This window comes from Chaetodon trifascialis, chromosome 6 (assembly GCF_039877785.1).
Source record: "Chaetodon trifascialis isolate fChaTrf1 chromosome 6, fChaTrf1.hap1, whole genome shotgun sequence".
NCBI lineage: Eukaryota > Metazoa > Chordata > Actinopteri > Chaetodontiformes > Chaetodontidae > Chaetodon > Chaetodon trifascialis.
The window spans coordinates 1,331,485-1,350,883 of NC_092061.1; the positions used below are offsets into that span (position 1 = coordinate 1,331,485).

The 19,399-nt window shown below is 50.8% G+C and overlaps 1 protein-coding gene across 2 annotated transcripts; it reads left to right on the forward strand.

Annotated features, from left to right (window-relative positions):
* The first annotated feature begins 1,591 nt into the window (after positions 1 to 1,591).
* Positions 1,592 to 18,301, forward strand: msi1b (musashi RNA binding protein 1b). Of its 2 annotated transcripts, XM_070963817.1 has the most exons (15): positions 1,592 to 1,769; positions 2,041 to 2,081; positions 2,538 to 2,619; positions 2,756 to 2,840; positions 7,212 to 7,253; positions 8,753 to 8,845; positions 11,721 to 11,769; positions 12,187 to 12,269; positions 12,346 to 12,463; positions 13,217 to 13,297; positions 15,399 to 15,455; positions 15,791 to 15,853; positions 16,381 to 16,535; positions 16,848 to 16,893; positions 16,981 to 18,301. In XM_070963817.1, exons 1-14 carry the CDS (start codon positions 1,711 to 1,713, stop codon positions 16,887 to 16,889), a joined length of 1,050 nt encoding a protein of 349 aa, XP_070819918.1. In that variant the 5' UTR covers positions 1,592 to 1,710; the 3' UTR covers positions 16,890 to 16,893; positions 16,981 to 18,301. The 2 variants fall into 2 exon arrangements, with proteins under 2 accessions (XP_070819918.1, XP_070819917.1); XM_070963816.1 differs by lacking the exon at positions 15,399 to 15,455 and having other exon boundaries at positions 1,601 to 1,769; positions 16,981 to 18,300.
* Positions 18,302 to 19,399: the final 1,098 nt, after the last annotated feature.

Sequence of the window (19,399 nt, forward strand, 5' to 3'; positions counted from 1 at the left end):
TGTTAAAACACACACACACACACACACACACACACACACACACACACACACACACACACACACACACACACACGATGAGGTTATAGTGAACAGACGAGTTCAGTCAGCAGACATCAGTCAGACACTCTGAGGTTTTATGAAAGCAGCTTCATGTTGACTTCACGCTGCTTAAAGAGGCAGTATTGATAACTCATCTGACTCATGGCCAATCATCGAGAAACTGATTGATCTGCACATTTTCCCATGAACGCTGTAACCACAACACAGCCGCAGAGAACACAGCGCGGCCTGCGAGGAGAGCGTTGGAGTCGGTGACGTTTTTTAACTGAAGGCACATCGTGAACTTCCTGATGATGGAAGCAGTTTGTGTGAGATTTCATTTTAATCTGACGTTTGAACGTGTGGAAGAAGATGATCAGTTTGATTCCTCTCAATGTAAATCATGCCTGTTAACACTTTACCCTAACTGGGAGGGAAGTTACATCAAGTGGTCACATTTAGGCGGCAATTGACAGGAAGTCAGGAGATTTTGCCTTCATAATAAAAGCTTAATGTTTGGACTGGTGAGCACAGGGTGGAGCTGGAGGCCTCAGGCTGTGGATTGTTTTAAATGAATTCAGTTTTACATGAATCCACAGCTGCAGGCTGTTCTGCAGGTGTGATGCTTCTTTTCAATCCTGATAGGCTTTAGAGATTATCTTTAATTATGAAAAGTGACTTTTTTGACCAGGATACACAATATTCATAAACTATGTGAGAATACTGATAAAAGGGCTTGTGGTTTATGTTTTGAATCAGGTTTATTTGGTTGTTTACAAAACTGAATATAACAGGTGGACTCTGATTGTTCATGTTTTGACATAAATAAAAACTACATAGACAAACTCAGAGTGTGCTTCATTTAAAACTGGTCATATCTCCAACTTTGACATAAATAATATGGAGTTTGGTGCATTTGTTGTTCTGTAAATTCACCTCAAAGAGCACCAGAATGCATCGTAGGACAGAGAACAGATCACTCAGATCAGATGAAATGAAACAAGCAGATCAATACAGGTCCATTGATCAGCAGTGAGGAGCAGTGACGTGGTCATTTATCTGTATGGATCTTTACGTACTGATTGGCAGGTTGAGCGTGTGAATTGTTCAATATCCTTTATTGTTTCCTAACAGCTAGTTAACTCGTTTAAGATAAACTACAATCAACAGTGAAATTTCAGATTAATTTCATGATGCTAATTAGTCCCAGATCGCTTTGAGATGTTTTGGCAATAAAGGATAAAATGGCAGAAACCATTGGTCTTGTTAAATGTTGCCGTTTCGTAAATCCCATCGGTTGTTTTTACGTTTCTCTGTAAAGACTTTTCCTCTCATCCCTACCTGTGAAAACACCTGCGGGCTTTGTTGGCGCTGGGTTTTTATTTTGAAAGGCAGCAGCGGAAGCGCTGCGGCTGAGAGCCGCGGCTTGACGCCGAGCCGCGCGCCTCGGCGGTGGGATGAGGGAGCGAGCAGCCGGGAGGAGGTGGAGTCTGTCCCAGCCTGCATCTGGCCCGCTCCCCTCTCTGTCACCCCGGGCCAAACCCGCCCAGCTCCTCTCACTCACTCTCCGCCTGTTCTCCCGCACGGCACGGCTCGGCTCGGCTCGGACACACACACACTCACACACACACACGCACACACACACATACACACGCAGCGCGAGGACACGGAATGGAGACTGAAGGGAGCCAGAGCAGCCTGTCCGCCGCGGACTCCCCTCACGACCCCTGGTAACAAACTTTCTGCCGCTCCGCTCAGAAACAGAGCCGGTATTCTGCGACGGGACGGTGGTCTCACACACACACACACACACACACACACACACACACACACACACACACACACACACACAGCCTGCATGTTGAATCTGAGAGACTCACTCTTAAAGTGTCTTTCCTCTTCTTTAAGCTCAGTTTTAACTTAATTTCAGCGCGTGAATGAATGAATCTGAGTCTCTCTTCAAACGTGTGTTTCTCATATTTTCTCTCTTTTCTTCCACAGTAAAATGTTCATTGGAGGACTCAGCTGGCAAACAACACAAGGTAAATCTTTTCCCAGCAGCTCTCATAAAACGCCGCTGTGTGTTTAAACTTCCTGGATGTGTAACTCATTTGAAAAACTGGATTTCTCAATATTTCTGTTTGCTAACGTAGAATTTGTTTATTTGCTATTTTGAGTTTTGAGGCGTGAATGAAAGCTCTCATTCAGCCGTCCGCAGAGTGGACGAGCCGCTCTTTAAAGCTCGTTAAAAAGGCTGAAATGAGATGATTCACTCTGGAATAAGACGAGGGGTTTTAGCAGAAACGATCGTTTTATTGGAGGTTTTGTTTTTTGGTCACATTTCGGGTTTGACGGCTGAAAATTGTCTGAACTCCGGTGGAGAAACTCGGACTCTGCTGCCAAACTCTGCAGATTTCCTATTAAAAAGTTGTCATTTGTGGTTAAGCGCTTGATTCATCAAGTCACGCGTCCTCTGTGCGCCTCCTCCTGTCTCGCAGAGGGTCTGAAGGAGTACTTCTGCAAGTACGGCGAGGTGAAGGAGTGTATGGTGATGCGGGATCCGGTTACGAAGCGCTCGAGGTGAGGGAGCCGAGAGCCGGCTGAAAGTGTATCTGACCTCCGTGATTCCTCCCTGCTCATCACATGTCAACATCAGTTTCTGTGTCACTAACCCCCCCCCCCCCCCCCCCCCCCCCCCCCCCCCGTGTGTCCGCAGAGGCTTCGGATTCGTCACCTTTGTCGATCAGGCCGGCGTGGATAAAGTTTTGGCTCAAACCAGGCACGAGCTGGACTCCAAAACAGTGAGTTCTCTGTATTTATTCCACCGCCGGCTAATCCATCGCTGCTGTTTGATGAGTGGATTTCCAATAATCCGCTCCACAGGTGTAACTCTGCTGCGTGTCACTGTTTACTGAGGTTCCAGCACGCTGATGCGTCCTCACGCCGCGCCGGCGGCCACGCCTCGGCCGCGCGGAGACGCGTGCGGAGCGCGCTGCCTCCTCGCGACGCCGGCGCGGCGCGCGCTAAGAGGAGGAACAAAAGTTTGTTTTCACTCCTGAAGCTGAAGTGACAAACAAACAAACAAACAAACAAACAAACAGCTTCCTGTCGATCTCAGGTGAAGTCAGAGTGACAGTCAGGCCTCTCACCTGAGTCCACTGTGTGTGTGTGTGTGTGTGTGTGTGTGTGTGTGTGTGTGTGTGTGTGTGTGTGTGTGTGTGTCTTTTTGTCGGAGTGAATGTGGGCCGTCTGGGAACAATGTGGCCCGTTGGTCGCCATAGGGACCGCTGCCCCCCCTCCCTCCTCTGTGGGAGTGGTGATGGCTGCTGGTTAGTCAAAATGAGGGGGGGCCGTTTCTGTCCCGCTTTGTGCTGTGAGGATGCACCTCCTCCTCCTCCTCCTCCTCCTCCTGCAGGAGCAGCAGGAGCTCAGAGGAGGTGTGAGTGTGGAGTCAGGCGTGCAGGAAGTCGTTCGACGGCGAACTCAAACTGACTTTCCGTGTTTTTGGCGTCCCCGCTGCCGTGGTGTCACTCGCAGGCACAACAGCTATGACAAGTAGCGCCATCATGGTTGGACGCCACAAACTCGCCATGGGGCTTGTTTCCATAGTGACCCCCCCGCCCCCCCACAGTTGAAAAATGACTCTGTCAAATGTTCAGAGTCTTTCCTTTGGAGCAGAAACAGTCACAGATATTGGAGGTGGTGGCGTTTACGCTCCCCCCGGCGGGTTGCTCCTCTCAGCCTGGGGGGCCGCGGCGGGGCCCCTCGTGGCCGGCCATCGGGTGCGTCGGTGGCGTGGAGAGGGCTCGGCGATCAGTGGCGAGCAGAGCAGGCCTCTCAGGCTGCCCGCCCTGCCCCCCTCCCTCGCTGACAGGTTATCCTGTTAGCAGGAAAGTTCTCCAGTGGCAACAGAAAGAATGTGCCACGCTGTGAGCGAGCGAGCGCCGCTCAGCCCAGAGGCTGCAGAGCAAATACAGTGCGCAGGAATTTATTGGTACTTGTTGTGCTGAAGGACAGATGCAGCCTGGTTTTGACCGGCATGGGGAGGCAGCCCCCCCCCCGCGAACCCTCCCAGCTCCCTGCTATCTGTGACCGACGCCGGCTGCACCTTTGTGGGACAAAGTTTCCATTCAGGTGCACAGCGGAGAGCTTTACAACAAAGTCTCTCAGCTCTGTGCAGCTCCATCAGCGTATTCGTGGCCCCCGTTAACCATTTCCATGCTGACCTCAGTGGAGGGGGGGGGCGGGGGGGTGTAATGACCCCATCTGTGATTAGTATGGCTCTGTTAACTAATAGGATTGGAGTCAACAGGCTTGAGTTGTTCCTCGCAGAGGTTGAGCGCGGTCCAATGGGCGCGTTGCGTGCGGCGTGTTCCCGGCTCAGGCCGTGACGGGCAGCGAGCTCGGCCAATCGCGGCACGGCCTGGATGGAGCCGGTCAAAGGGGATTGCCCTGATTTCGTAAACCTCTCTTGGAATTACGCTCAGCTTCTCCTCTGTTAGCGTGCGGAGAGGTTCGGCCTCTGACGCCGTGAAGTAACGTCGAGCAGGTTTCTGAGGTTTCCACGCACAAACACACTTCACAACGTCCACATTCCTCCTCCTTCTTCTCCCTCACTGAACTGCTTTCTCACTGTTTGTTGTTGTGAGCTCAGCTGCATACTGAGCCCTGATTGGCTGCCACACCTGACGCTCATGCATGAAGGCCTTATGCTCAGAGTTTGGGTAAGTATGAAGGCGTTGAGTGTGAGAGCAGGCCTTCAGCCGCACACACCGACGCTTTGACCACGTCTGCCGTCAGCATCGGGCGCTCTGTGTGTCTAACGTCCACAGCTTCCTCCCCTCCGATGTGCCGTGTGCTGCCATGTGTTTGACTCTGTTTGTTTGTGTGTGTGTCTGTTTGTTTTTGATGTGCACAGGAGTGTTGGACATCAGGAGGGTTGGTGACCGGAGGTGACTATCAGAGTAGTCTAGCCACCATAGACACTAAACAGTAGACTCTGCATCTGATCCTCCAGTCTTAGTCTTAGTCCTCTCACTCGCTCTCTAGAAGAGAAGAAGAAGGAGAAACGTGGCGGTGATGTCGACTCTCGTTCGAGTAGAAGCAGCACTGTTAGCACTGTTAGCACTGTTAGCCGTGCTCTGGTAAACGCATGTGGTTTACCATAGAGGCTGTAGCTCTACTGTAGTCAACTGAACCCTCTCATGGTTACGGACTAATCTTAGCGCTGCTCTGTCTCACATCTGTTAGTGGACTGCAGGACAGTGTGGACTAGTCTAGTTGTTGTAGCTCTCTTAGACCAGCGTAGACTAATCTAGAGGTCTCAGCCCGTCTACGATCGCATCCTCGTGGCACGGTGGGCTCCTCTCTCCCATCGTGACCTTGGTGACATTCAGTGGGCTCGGCCACGTTCTCTGTCCGTTCGTCTGTAACGTTGAGGTTCAAGGCGTGAACGCGAGGAGCTGCAGGTCAGAGGACGCCCCCGATGACAGGAAGCTGAGGGAGGCAAAAACAAACAAACACACACAAACAAGCCTGTGTGGGTCTGCCGGCGGTGTGCTTTGACTGACAGCTCCCTCTCCCCTGTCCCGTCCTCCTCCCCCCTCCACGTGTCCCCCCACCCCCACCCCCACTCGGGCTCTCCCTGCCCAGCTGAGGTGTGTTTGTGATTGTAGCGCCTGTGCGAGATTCCAGGAGATCACATGTCACATGACGGTGGCGAGAGAGGCGGCGGCTCGCTGGACGTTCCCAGACATTCCCCCTGAGCGCAGCCGCACACACACGCACACACGAACACACGGACACGCACGCACGCACACCCCTCTTTTAAACAAAGCTCTGTCCTGATGTAAACACCACACACTGATGTCCGGTGGGTTCTGTGGAGGCTGATTATGACAGCAGAAGAAGAATGTGGTCAGCAGCTACCTGAGCAGGTGGTTTTGAGTCTGTGGATTTTCTAGTGGACGAGCCAAAACTGAAGCCACGTTTTCAAAACTCAGTCTTCATCAGCGACCTGCGTCTCCAGCAAACAGTCAGACTCCATGGACGCCGACATGAGTTTGACTTTCACGAGTCGCTGTTTGAGAAGAGAACGACGACTTTACACTGAACCCAACCTTCCTCCAGCATTTAGTCATTCACATGTGAGAAAAAAAAGTAAAACTGCACAGAGCTGTCAGGGTTCTAAGATAAGATAAGATAAGATAAGATAAGATAAGATAAGATAAGATAAGATAAGATAAGATAAAACTATTGATCCCATGCTGGGGGAAATGAAGTTGTTACAGCCAGCGAAGTATTAAAGAGATCCAGATAAAACATCCATCCTCTGCTCATCTTAAATTACGATCAGCTGTTTGAATGATCGTTGTCTCATTGTCTCAGGTTTTCTCTGTGTTTGTGTCGTTGCTGCAGAAATACATGAAATTTGCCATCATTCTGCATTTTTAACTGTTTTTAAATAGCGTGCTAGCGGGTGGTGGATGATGAAGAAAAGAGCTCACAGACTTTGGAAAAGTCATTTCACGTGAAGGCAAAGAGACGCTTCACAGTTTGGTCCACAGAGACTTGAAGGCTGACGAGTTTTGACGACGTGGCTTCAGAAATGGAAGCAGGACGTCATTAATTCACAGTCGTTTCAGCTTCTTTCTACCAGACGAACAGTTCAAACGTGGCTCATTCAAACTCAGAGCGACTGGAGAAATAAAACCAAAACCATCAGCAGTGAGAAGCTACCAGAGGAAACGTCCGTTATGTCACAGCATCGGCGTCAGAACAAACACACGCATCATGGCAGCAGTGCGTCGATTCCAGGACGTAGTCAGAGCCCGGTCTACTGTCTGCAGGGACCATCTGTTGGCTTTAGCGCTGATTTGAGGACATTCTGTCCATCTCATGTCAACTTCCTGCAGGTTTTCCTTCGCCGTTCTGAGCGGCGTGAAGCTCGAGCGTGATAATCCTCAATGAACAGGTGTCTCTTCATCACTGCTTTGCTGTGATTGGCGCAAACACTGAGCCAGGCCAGGAGGAGGATATGTTACACCTTCACCGAGGAGCCGTTCAAGATGAGGCTGTGATGTCACCAGGGGAAGGAGACAGGTTGCTGGCTCACCTGTGTCCTGACACAGCACTAACCCGTCCTTCTTCTTCTTCTGTCCTCTCTCCTGCAGATCGACCCAAAGGTTGCGTTCCCTCGCAGAGCTCAGCCCAAGGTGAGTCCACCCGCCCCCTGTCAGGTGTGTCTGCAGCAGGTGTGTGTGTGTGTGTGTGTGTGCAGCAGGTGTGTGTGTGTGTGTCTGCAGCAGGTGTGTGCGTGTGTGCAGCAGGTGTGTGTGTGCCTGCAGCAGGTGTGTGTGTGTGTGTGTGTGTGTGTGTGTGTGTGTGTGTGTGTGTGTGTGTGTGTGTGTCTGTCTGCAGCAGGTGTGTGTGTATCTGCAGTAGGTGTGTGTGTGTGCATGCAGCAGGTGTGTGTGTGTCTGCAGCAGGTGTGTGTGTATCTGCAGTAGGTGTGTGTGTGTGTGTGCGTGCATGCAGCAGGTGTGTGCGTGCGTGCAGCAGGTGTGTGTGTGTGTGTGTGTCTGTAGCAGGTGTGTGTGTGCGTGCAGCAGGTGTGTGTATGTGTGCAGCAGGTGTGTGTGTGTGCGTGCAGCAGGTGTGTGCGTGCAGCAGGTGTGTGCATGTGTGCAGCAGGTGTGTGCGTGCGTGCAGCAGGTGTGTGCGTGCAGCAGGTGTGTGTGTGTGCGTGCAGCGCTCCTCATCGTACGCTGAAGAACAGGAAGCTGAACTGTCATGTGATCGTGTTTTAACAAAAAGCTTCGCAGCTTCAGGGACGCTCTATTGTTAAAATGTCCGGATTGTGTTTCAGGTTCACTCTGTCCTCATGTTAGACAGTTTGTCTCCTCCGTCCACAACAACACGGGACAGTTCAGTGAGACATGGAGGACGTCATGTGTGGCCTCACTTTAACGCAGCAGATTAGATAAAAGGCTGTTTTTGCATTGAGGTGACTCACGTGTGCTCGTTCTAGCTCACCTGGTCAAGCGCGATGCAGGTGTGAAGGTTTCGCTGCACGAATCCTTTTTAAATCCCATGATGCAATGCACAGTGCCATGAACGAGTGAATCGTGCAGGAAGTACAGAAAACAGCAAAATGAAGGGAGGAAAGTATTTGAATTGTGATGCTTTAATGTGAAACATAGAACACGTGAAAGCTTCAGATCAAGAGTCAAAGTAGAAAAAAACGAAGGAGAACTCTGTGACCGAGCCGCTTCATCTGTCCAGCTCGTCACAAACACAGGACAGAAAGCCACGCGGAGGAATGTTCGTAGTTTGCTGTAAGTCAGCGAACGCCACACGGACCAGAGGAGACATGAAATTATGGACCTTGTTGTTTCACGTCTCGTTCATAACGAACGTTCACCAATGAGCCGTTTTCTTTCCCGTCTGAAAACTACAGAATAAAACCAGGAAATATTCAGGGTCTTTTTGCAAGTTTCCACCTGAAGAAAAGCTTGAAATTTAGTGAAAAAAGTGAGAATTTTAAGAGGTTATTTTCTGTGCAGTTCAGTAACAATTACAGTAATAACACAACAGCTTTATTTCATAGTATTAGAGCAGTAGAATGAAGTACAGTTGTGTGTAATTGTACTCAGTATTCTTGACTTAAAGACGTGCAGACGGTGTGTTCATCAGCTCTTTCCTCCTCTTACAGTTAGTGACCCGAACCAAGAAGATCTTTGTGGGGGGGCTGTCCGTGAACACAACCATCGAGGACGTCAAGCAGTACTTTGACCAGTTCGGGAAGGTGAGTGGCGTTCAGCAGAGCGTTAACGCGGCGGCGGCGTTCATGTTAGCATCAGCAGGATTGAGCAGAGTGAAGCGAGGCTCAGTTCGTCAGTTCTGATGGATTTACATGAACTGGGCCGAGCACGCAGCAGCACATCCCACCAGTTCACCCAGTCGACTTCAGCTCACATGAGCCCAGAGAGACTTCAGACGGAGCGGCTGGGAGTGAAGGGGTTACTGCGAGGAGGAGGAGGAGGAGGAGGGCGAGAAACGCTGGGAGAGGGAAGGAAGGGAAAAACAAGGAGGCTGAGAGGCTCCGGGAGCAGCAGGCCAACTTCAGAGGGAGGGGGGAAAAGTTTTGTAGTGAGTGTGCGGCGATGGCGAGGAGGGAGGAGGGATTATCAGAATCTGAATTAATCTGATGTAACAGCTGCTCCTACCCACAACCCCCCCCCCCGGCCCGTTACCGTGGTGACCTGGCCTGCCCATTGTCCCCCAGTCTTTCTGTGGGTGAGGGGGTTTTGTTCTGAAGGAGGAGGGACGAGGTGGTGTTAGCATGTGAGTGTGTCGGGTGGGGGTCAGCTCAGGAGTTTAGGGGCGATAGAAACGAGCCAAGCGGCGCTGAAAACGTCTCGCTCGGCCTTCGTCCTCGTCTTCAGCCTGCGTTTGTCTCTCAGTGTTTGTGCGTAAAGTTTAGTCAAAGTTCTGTTGAAAGACGGCGGCAGAGAATAGATGACGGGCTGACAAAGGCGGCGAGGGGGGGCTGATGGAGAGGGGGCTGTGGAGGCGTAAGGGGGGTAACTGGGGCAAAGATTTTTTTTGGTGGGGGGGTTACGAGGGCCATTATGCCTCAGGACAAAGACAGACAAACAGTTAGTTTGCTCAGAAGTTGGAGGTCTGCAGAAGGTTCTGGACTCTGAGCTCGTCAACACGTCGAACTGAAGCGTGTCGATGAGACCGAACTGTAAGAATCACAGGAAGCTTCTGAGGCGTCACCTGAGAAACTTCTCACGTTTCCAGCCGCCGTGTTGTGTCCGAGCGGCGCCGCGGGTTCGGCCCTGCGCTCCCTCCTCAATCATAGCGTCCAGATGAATTTTGTCCAGAGAGATATGGAGGACGGACGGTGAAATGGAGGCTCCAGCCATCCATGGAAGTTCCTGATTAGACTGCCTCACTGGACCTTTTGTGTCCCGTCCTGGTGAGGACAAAGGAGCGCGGAGAGGGATGGGCAGGGGACAACAGGGAAGATGAGAGGTGGAAAAAAAGGATGGGAGGGAATATTGTCGGGCAGCCGCCATTAAAACGCTCAGCGTTTGAAATATCGAGCAGCGAGGTGAATAAACGCAGGAGGTGCAGCGTCGCCATGTTCGACGGCGCAGATTGGGTTTGTTTTGGAATCGTGTCACTTCCTGTGTCTTCGCTCTGATGAGTCTGGTCTTTACCGTCAGCTCAAAGGCAGATCTCAGTTGTCCTCTGTCCATCTTCTGTCCTCAGACATTTGGACCAAACTGCAGAAATAAAGACTGACTGCAGGCGTCAGAGGAACAGGTCCTCTTTCACACCGACGCTCCGCGCTCACCTTTGACCTTTCCGCAGGCAAACTGCCCCTGGGGGTCCACACACACACACACCCGCACACTGTGTTCTTCGCTGAGTATGTGCGACTATGTGACTATGATAAATTGTCCGGTGGACCATGTCCAGTAAACTTATTATAGACCGAGAGCACTGATTCGTTTACCAAATGTTTATTTGGACGTCTGAGTGCAGCCGGACTGTCAACATGGAGTGGGGGGGGGGAGAGGGGAGAGAGAGAGGGAGAGAGAGGGGAGAGAGGAGAGAGAGAGGAGAGAGAGGGGAGAGAGGAGAGAGGAGAGAGAGAGGGAGAGAGGAGAGAGAGAGGGAGAGAGAGGGGAGAGAGGAGAGAGAGAGAGGACATCAACTTTGACAAAAGAAACTGTGCGTGCGTGTGTGCGTGTGTGTGTGTGTGTGTGTGTGTGTGTGTGTGTGTGTGTGTGTGTGTGTGTGTGTGTGTGTGTGTGTGTGTGCGTGCGTGTGGAACAGACACCTGTGTCTTGGCTCCATAAAGGGAGGCCGGGCCGGAGGGAGAGGTCAAAGGGAGACGAGGAGGAGGAATTATGGCTGACTGTGCCAACAAACAAAGCCTGCAGGCCTCTTTGTTCTCCTCTGCCTTTGTCTCCTCTTTCTCCTCCCTTTCCACTTTGACCCAATCTTTTCTCCTCCTCTCTCTTGCAGGACTCTCTGTGCTCTCTTTCACCGTATCTCCACCTGTCGCTCTTCCTCTCCCTATCAGCTCCCCCCTCTCATCGCGCCTCCACCTGCCCACAGGATTCACCTTTCTGCTCTCTTTCTCTCCCTCCCACTCTCTCCCTCTCTCTCTCTATCTCTCTCTCCCTCTCCCCCCTCTCTCTCTCCCTCTTTGTCTCTCTGGCGCTCTCCCACTATTCATAAGGCATATTTGATGTTGGCTCGAGCTCTTTTATATGGACTTTTTGTCCAGTTGCCACGGGAATGTCAAACTTTGGAGGGGGGACAGGCCGAGGACTGCGGCCCCTCTGTGAGGAGGACTGTGACTCAGGCCGAGGACTCAGGCAAACACACCTTCCAGCTTTCAGTGCCCCCCCCGTCGGTCTGTTAGCCACATCCAGCAGCAGCCTGTCGTACAGCGTTTCTTCATATTTTCCCGTCCTCGCCCCCTCGGCCTCCTCTTTGTAACCTGTCGCTCGTCTCCGGCCCCCTCCCTCGCCCCCTCCTCTCCGTCCATCTGTTGCGAGCCTCCCTGCAGAACTTGAGAAGGGCTGAGGTCAGGCAATATGCCGCGTGGAGAGAGCGAGCGAGCGAGCAGCTAAAAATCTGTGTTTGTCTCCCCTCAGGTCGACGACGCCATGCTCATGTTCGACAAGACCACCAACAGACACAGAGGTGAGACGGCCCGGCCCGGCCCCTCGCTCCCTTCTCCTCTTCCTCCGGCCTTCCTCACTATCTATTGATCCCCTCCGCCCCCCCGCGGGCCTCCTTCCTGTGGGCTGAGCTGGAGGAGACGAACGGGGCTAGTCTAATTAGCCAGTCCGTTAATCTGGATCAGGATAAAGCCTCCTTAAGCGCCTCCTCCCCACCCTGGGACTGATCGATTATGACAGCCTACCAGCTTTGCCCAGCCTTCTGGCCAGGAAGGGAGGGAAGAAAGGATGAGTGCAGGATAGCGCTGGGGGGGTAGGGTGGGGGTTGGGGGGGCAAATGTGTTAAGCAGCTATTACAGAACTGATTACTGGAGGCCGTTAGCCGCCCTGAAAGGCCCACATCTGAACCCGCCGTCTAAACCCGCCTTGTCCTCTCCAGGGTTCGGCTTCGTGACGTTCGAGAACGAGGACGTGGTGGAGAAAGTCTGCGAGATCCACTTCCACGAGATCAACAACAAGATGGTGAGCGGCGTTCGTCTGTGACGCCTGGCGCCACCTACAGGCCAGAGGTGCTGATGTGTCTCCTGTCTGCAAACAGGTGGAGTGTAAGAAAGCTCAGCCCAAGGAGGTGATGTCCCCCACGGGCTCGGCCAGGGGACGCTCTCGTGTGATGCCCTATGGAATGGACGCCTTCATGCTGGGCATCGGTATGCTGGGTAAGCTGGTATTGATCGGGAGCGGAAGGATGTGGCTGCACGCGTGCGCTGCTGCCTCAAAGGTCACATGACGCGTCGTGTGGAGAAGCTGACCACGGAGCTGGAGCTCTGCGCCGTGCAGTCCAGATCAAAACTAAAATCTGCTGCCGTGTTTCACCTTTCCACACCTGCAGCTCAGTGTCACAAACACTTCCCACAATGCACCTCCTCAAACCTCCACTGTGCAGCCCTCATGACACCACGATGACATCACCAGGGCGAGTTCTTTTGAGTGTGTTTTCCCGTCCTCCTGGCAGATGAACTGAAGCTCTGGTGTAAAAATAGCTGAACGGGCCTCTGGCTGCTCTGATCCTCTCGCTCCCTGAACGTTATCCTCAGCTCCTTCAGTCGTTCAGCTCAGGCTTCACCTGCTGCACCGATGCTGCCACCTGCTGTTCAGTGTGAGAACAGCAGCTTTGAGCAGACTGCAGATCAAAGGCTGAACAAACACTTAGAAACATTAAAAATCTAAAACTAGGAGCTCGTACCAGAAAACATGATGGCTGTGTGTCTGAGCTCTCAGGTGTCCTCCAGGTATAATCTGTAAAGTGCACTGCTGAGAGTGACACAGCAGACAAAGTCCACAGGTGTAGGATGACGCCCACCTGCACAGACAGTACCAGGCTTCACAGTTAGGGGGCGGTGAGCACTCGTTCACCCGTTCGCCCTGAATGTGTGCAGGTGTGTCGTTGACGGCGGTTCTTGTTTCCGCAGGTTACCCGGGCTTCCAGACCGCCACCTACACCAGCCGGAGCTACGCCGGCATCACTCCTGGATACACCTACCAGTTCCCGGGTAATCACAGCACACTCTGCCGCTGGCACACTCCGCACACACAGCCATATTCAGTCAGCAGGCGCAGGTGTTCACTGTAGATGCACGCCGACAGGTGAGACGGAAAGGAAAGGGCTCACCTGTGATTCAGTGAAAGCGCTGACACCGAACTCATCGTCGTGTCAGTGTGACTGAAGAGTCAGAAGAAGGAAACACGCTTGCTCTGAAGGCCGTTCGTCTTAAATGCTCAGCGGTGCTCTGTGCTACATGCTAACATGCTTACATGCTGCAGTTTATAAAGTTCTCACAGTTCAGAAGCGTCCCAGCTAACACAAACATTCAGGGATCGTCTGCAAATGTTTTTGGTCAACTTTCCCCAAATGTTCTAATAACACGGGAGGAAACGTTTCTTAAGGTGGTTTAACAGCGTTCCCTGCTGGTAGCCTTTAAGCTAACCTTTCACAACGTTCAGGGAACAATAACGTCAATTTTACATCAGAAAAACTGATTTTGCTCACTGGGATGCTAACATTTGCTAATTAGCATTAAAAAGATGCAGAGCAGAGGCTCATGGGAACGTCCTTCATTGACCATCAATCAAAGTTTTGGACAAACTGAAATCATTCAGGCTGAGAATTTATCCTCTGAGGACCCTGAACATCTGTAACAGTGACCTCATGGTGGCGCTAGAGGGAAGGTCAGAGTGAAGGTCAGAGGAAATGTCAGGAGGAGTCGTCCTGTGAGAAGAGAGTGTCTCGGCGTGGACGCCGCAGAGGACGGGTTGACGGACAGACGAATCTGTTCTTACTCTCTGTGTGGCGGCGAAGCGTCAAGTGAAGACAAGATGACTTTGGTGTCGGCGCTCTCGTGAAACGAGGATGAACTTTGACCTCTGCGGCCGCACTGTCACAAATACAAACATGTTTCCATAGAAACACGTGACACACTGAGAGAGAAATGGCTGCTTGTAAATATCAGGGAGCGGAAATATGTGTGTGTGTGTGTGTGTGTGTGTGTGTGTGTGTGTGTGTGTGTGTGTGTGTGTGTGTGTGTGTGTGTGTGTGTGTGTGTGTGTGTGTGTGTGACCGTGAGAGAGCGTGTGTGTGTGTGTGTGTGACCGTGAGAGAGCGTGTGTGTGTGTGTGTGTGTGTGTGTTAGGGGTGGGCAAAAATATCGATATGGCAGTATATCGTGATACTTTGTCTTCCAATTCAATATCAATATTCAAAATTTGAATATTGATATTTTTTCAATTAATAATCATATTTCAGACGGGTTGTAAGTCCAGTACGACTTCCTCATCATCTGATGTACATACAACTTGGATTTTAAGATGCATAATGCCTTTTACATTTTTCAGTGAACTATGTAGAATATTGCAATATATCGCAAAATTTGGATATCGCAATAACATATTGTAACGTGACTCAAGTATCGTGATGCGTATCGTATCGTGAGGTCCTTGGCAATACCCACCCTTAGTGTGTGTGAGTGTGTGAGCGTGAGAGAGCGTGAGAGAGCGTGAGAGAGCGTGTGTGTGCGTGTGCAAGAGTGTGCGTGAATGTGCATGTGTGTGAGTGTGTGAGCGTGTGAGTGTGTGCGTGTGTGCGTGTGTGTGTGTGTGTGTGTGTGTGTGTGTGTCTGTGTCTGTCTGTCTGTCTGTCTGTCTGTCTGTCTGTCTGTCTGTGTGTGTGTGTGTGTGTGTGTCTGGTGTGTGTGTGTGTGTGTGTGTGTGTGTGTGTGTGTGTGTGTGTCTGTCTGTCTGTCTGTCTGTCTGTCTGTCTGTCTGTCTGTCTGTCTGTCTGTGTGTGTGTGTGTGTGTGTGTGTGTGGCGTTGAGGCTGACTCAGGATCAGCCGTCCTGCTGCTGATGAATTGATCTTTGCTTTGTGATCTAAGTGATCAAACTGTAACGTTTGCTGTTTCTGCTCGTCTGTCGTGACTTTAACTCGGTGAACTATAAACATTCGTCCGTCTTCCTGGTTCCCGTGTGTGTCCATGTGTCCTCTCCGTACGTCCTGTCCTCACCTCTGAGGTGTGTCCCTGCCTGTGTGTGTGTGTGTGTGTTGTGCTCGCCGGCCGTGGTGTGTGTGTCTCACAGCACTCTGATGTTTCTGTTTTAGAGTTCCACTTAGAGAGGACTCCCCTTCTGACTTCACCCCACCCCCCTGAGCTCACAGGTCAGTCCGTCCCTCCTCTGGACTTTACAAGCAGCATGTTGTCGGTCGGCTTCACGCCTCGTGGACGGCTGACCGTCTTTGGTTTGCATGTTTGTGTTTGTCGGTCCTCCTCGGCCTTGAGCCGAAGGCAGGACTGCTGACAGTAATGACGAAGGTGTTGCCCATTTGAAAGTCTTCCTCCAGTGACGCTCTGTCTTTGATGTCTTTCATCTCCACTGTCTCATGTCTCACATTGTCTAAACTTCCTGTGTCACTGGAGCGAGACTTTCTTTCTGTTATTAGCGGTTTCGTGTTGGCACACCTGCACATTAACCTTCTCTTCTCCGTCTCTTCAGCCATTCCTCTCACAGCGTATGGACCAATGGCGGCAGCGGCGGCGGCAGCAGCAGTAGTTAGAGGTACCAGAGCGGCTTTGTCTGTCTGAAATCAAGATATTCAGAATTCAACAGAATATTGAACTTTTCGGCCCCACTCTCTGGTCTCGCTAACGGCTAATTCTGCTACATGTAGCATCCTGATGCTCTGCTGTGTTGTGTTAGTTAGTGTTAGTGTTAGTGCTGTGTGTAAATATGATGCTGCAAAATATTCCACTGAAACAGAATCACAATGAGGCGGAAATATAAGAAACTTTAAACCTGCACTTTTGGCCACTGGGGGGCAGCAGAATCAAGCAACACCATTACTCTGCATTAGCTTCTTTTCAGTCGAGAGCAAACTTGTTATCTTATTCACTGAGCAGAAACTGAGTGACATTAGCATTTATTTGGAGTTTGTTAACTTTCCTTTTAGCTCCATGTTTGGTCTCCACCTTCAGACATCTCACTGCTAACGGCTTCAGTCAGATGTCCTGAAATGCCTTTGATTGAATTGCTCGAGCAGTGGTTTGGAGAACTTCACGTCGTGGTTGTTTGTGGTCTCCTTTTAGGCTCCACTCCGTCTCGCTCAGCTGGGTTTTTGGGGACAAGCAGCCCGGGCCCGATGGCGGACCTTTATGGGACAGCCAGTCAGGAGTCGGCCGTCAGCAGTTACCTGAGCGCCGCGAGCCCTGCCCCAAGCACCGGATTCAGCCACAGTCTGGGGGTGAGCTGACCTCGCTGCTGATTACGTGTTTCTGTCCCTTTAACAGTAACATATTTAATATTTAAACTACTTGGATTTTTTCTCCATCTGCACTTGCTGTGGCTGCGCAGACTAGCTGTTTCCAGTTTTTATGCTAAGCTAAGCTAACCAGCATTGTATTTAACAGACAGCCGTGTAACATGTTGTTTCACTCTCTGCGAGAAGGCGAACATTCCCAAAACGTCTGCATGTCATTTATTGACAAACCATCCACCTTTTCATTGACACTGTGTCCAATCGGCGAACCTGAATCTTGAATGCTTGCTCTCACAGGGCCCTTTGATCGCCACGGCCTTCACTAACGGCTACCACTGAGAGCGTAAGTCGGCCATGTTGCCCCTGGCATCTTGTTCTGAGGCTTTCAGGCCGGCCTGTGAGTAACCAGGTGGTTTCTGTGTCCGTGCAGAGCTGCAGAGCGAGAGCTGGAGGGAGCTGAAGCTGCTTCGGATGTGGCTGATGTGGCCCGTCTCTGTCCAGCCCACCCCTCCACCGCGGGCCGACCCTTCTGACGCCTCACTAAACTCCACCTCCTGAGAAAAGGAGCTGAAGTGTCACTACGTGTAATAGCAACACCCACAGATGCTGTATTTTTAGTCTTTTCTTCCTGTTTTGTTTGACCTTGCTGTTTTTTGTGATGGCTGCTTGTTTCTTTATCTGTTTGGGCTGTTTTATGGGCTCCTTTGACCTCTGACCTCTGAGATGAGGACAAACGTCTCCAGCTGAAGCTTGTTTAAGGTCAGGAGCTGTGATTTGTACTGCAAACCTGTATATTTGTCACTAGTTCATACTGAATTTTAACAGAACGTGTGTGATTACTGCTGTTTGTTGACAACGTGTCACGAAGTGTATATCTCTGTAGCTTTTTAACTCGTTAACACTAATAACGCTCAGTCGACAAAGGTCATTAGTCACAGTTACGTAATAGGCCAACGTGAGCTGTACAATTCTGTAAAATACTGTAAATATGACTCTGGTTTCTGGGGGGGCTCTGCTGATTTCTGTGCGGGAGGTGGGAGCTTTTTGGACGAGCGGTACGATTCTTATGGAAGCAGAAAGCTGGGAGGTCGGGAACGTTCGGCTGTTTGATGTCTGCAGAGTCGAGTCGGGACGCCGCGTCCGGCCGTGAAGTCGTGCCGTTTTCTTACTTTGTCTTTTGTCATTTTAACTGTGACGTTCAATCTGTGACGACTGTCTGTGAAGGAACACGAAGGCCTCGCACGGCGGCGAACGCTGCGGGTCGCCGATGTGGGAGCTCTTCTGCACGCTGTCCGGTGTGCCACGGGCTGTTTTGGGGGAAGGTACCTCAGTTTCAAATGTGAAGTTTTAATCTGATTTTTTTGTTGTTACATTAACATCTTTGTCAAAGTGTGGGCGGTCGAGCCTTTCAGAGAGGCGGCTTCAGACAGGAAGTGGGTCTCAGTCTACCTGTCACCTTCCTGTCCGTCGCTGGTGAGGTGACGGGCTGCAGCCACGTGTCGGCTGATTTTAGACGAAGATGCGCAGAGCGAACACAACGCTGCGCCGCCTGGCTGCCCGGCCGCCGGCGGGTTTCTCCTTTAGACGCCGTCACTGCTGCGAGCTGCTTCATACTTTGATGCTGTTTTCACTGAAAAATAACAATCCTGTCGACACTGTAACATTTTCTGATTTTCTTTTCCTGTCATGTTTATTCCTTCGAAAAAAAAAAACTTTTTAAAATTCCTAATAAATTATTTTAAAACATTCCATCAACGTGTCCCGCGTGACTTCTTCTGTGGTTTTTCAATCAGAGCTGAACATGAATATTATCCCGCTCTCACTCTTCATCACTTAAAGCCTTCATAAAGAACAGCTGAGGTTTATTGAAACTTAAACTTTGCATTTTTATCCATGAATATTTAAAGCTCCTCTACACAGAAAACACTCTGCTAATAATAATAATAATAATCTGTGTCTGATGTCATTTTTGGGCTTTGGGAAACACTCTAATAATAATAATAATAATAATAACAATAATCTGTGTCTGATGTCATTTTTGGGCTTTGGGAAACACTGATCAACACTTTTCACCATCTTCTGACATCTTATAGATCAAACGACTGATCGATTCACTGAGAAAATAATTGACCATGAAAATACTTGTTAGTTGCAGCCCTAAAATTAACAAAATAATTTACTCTCATTTCTTTGCTAAATGTCCCATTTTCCGACACATTTCCATACTACAACGTACATTTTGTTCTAAATCACAGAGTTCTGTTCTGGATGAATCAGAATTTGCTCTAATTTACTGTAAATTTGCCATAAATGAACTGAACAATGATAAATGCATCGTATGAAGCAGTGAAATGTGATTTTTCTCTTCGTCCTCTGGACACTGTCTCATTCTTCGGTCGTCCTCAGCGTCCCTCTCATATCTCCGCTGGCTGATTCCTCTCCTCCATCATCACTGCTCTGCTGCCTCCACCTCCACCCTCTCAGCGTCTCAGCTCCGTCGCTTCACCTCTGCAGTCTGTCATGAGCGCAGAGCCCCTGAGGAGCGGGGGGGCCCGGGAGCCCCCCCCCCCCCGAGGAACTACCTGTGTCTCAGCATGCTCACCTGTTTCTGCCCGCCGTGGCCGTCAGCATCGCAGCGCTGGTTTTCTCTGTGCTGCTGAGTCAAAGTGTGTCAGTTTACGTGATGCTTTCAGGTGTCGTCTGTAGGCAGTGTGTCAGATCACATGGAGGACTGGTTTACAGAGCAGACACAGCGGGGACGGGGACGGGGACGGGGACGGGGACACGTCAGAGGCTGGATTTACAGTAAATTACCACTTGAATGCATTTATGTGTCTCGTCTATCTGCT

Excerpts from the sequence above, each read along its gene's own strand:
- msi1b (XM_070963817.1), top strand. The coding sequence starts at position 1,711 with ATGGAGACTGAAGGGAGCCAGAGCAGCCTGTCCGCCGCGGACTCCCCT. Across the intron at positions 1,770-2,040 it reads GACTCCCCTCACGACCCCTG|TAAAATGTTCATTGGAGGAC; the intron begins GTAACAAACTTT and ends TTTCTTCCACAG. Across the intron at positions 2,082-2,537 it reads CAGCTGGCAAACAACACAAG|AGGGTCTGAAGGAGTACTTC; the intron begins GTAAATCTTTTC and ends CCTGTCTCGCAG.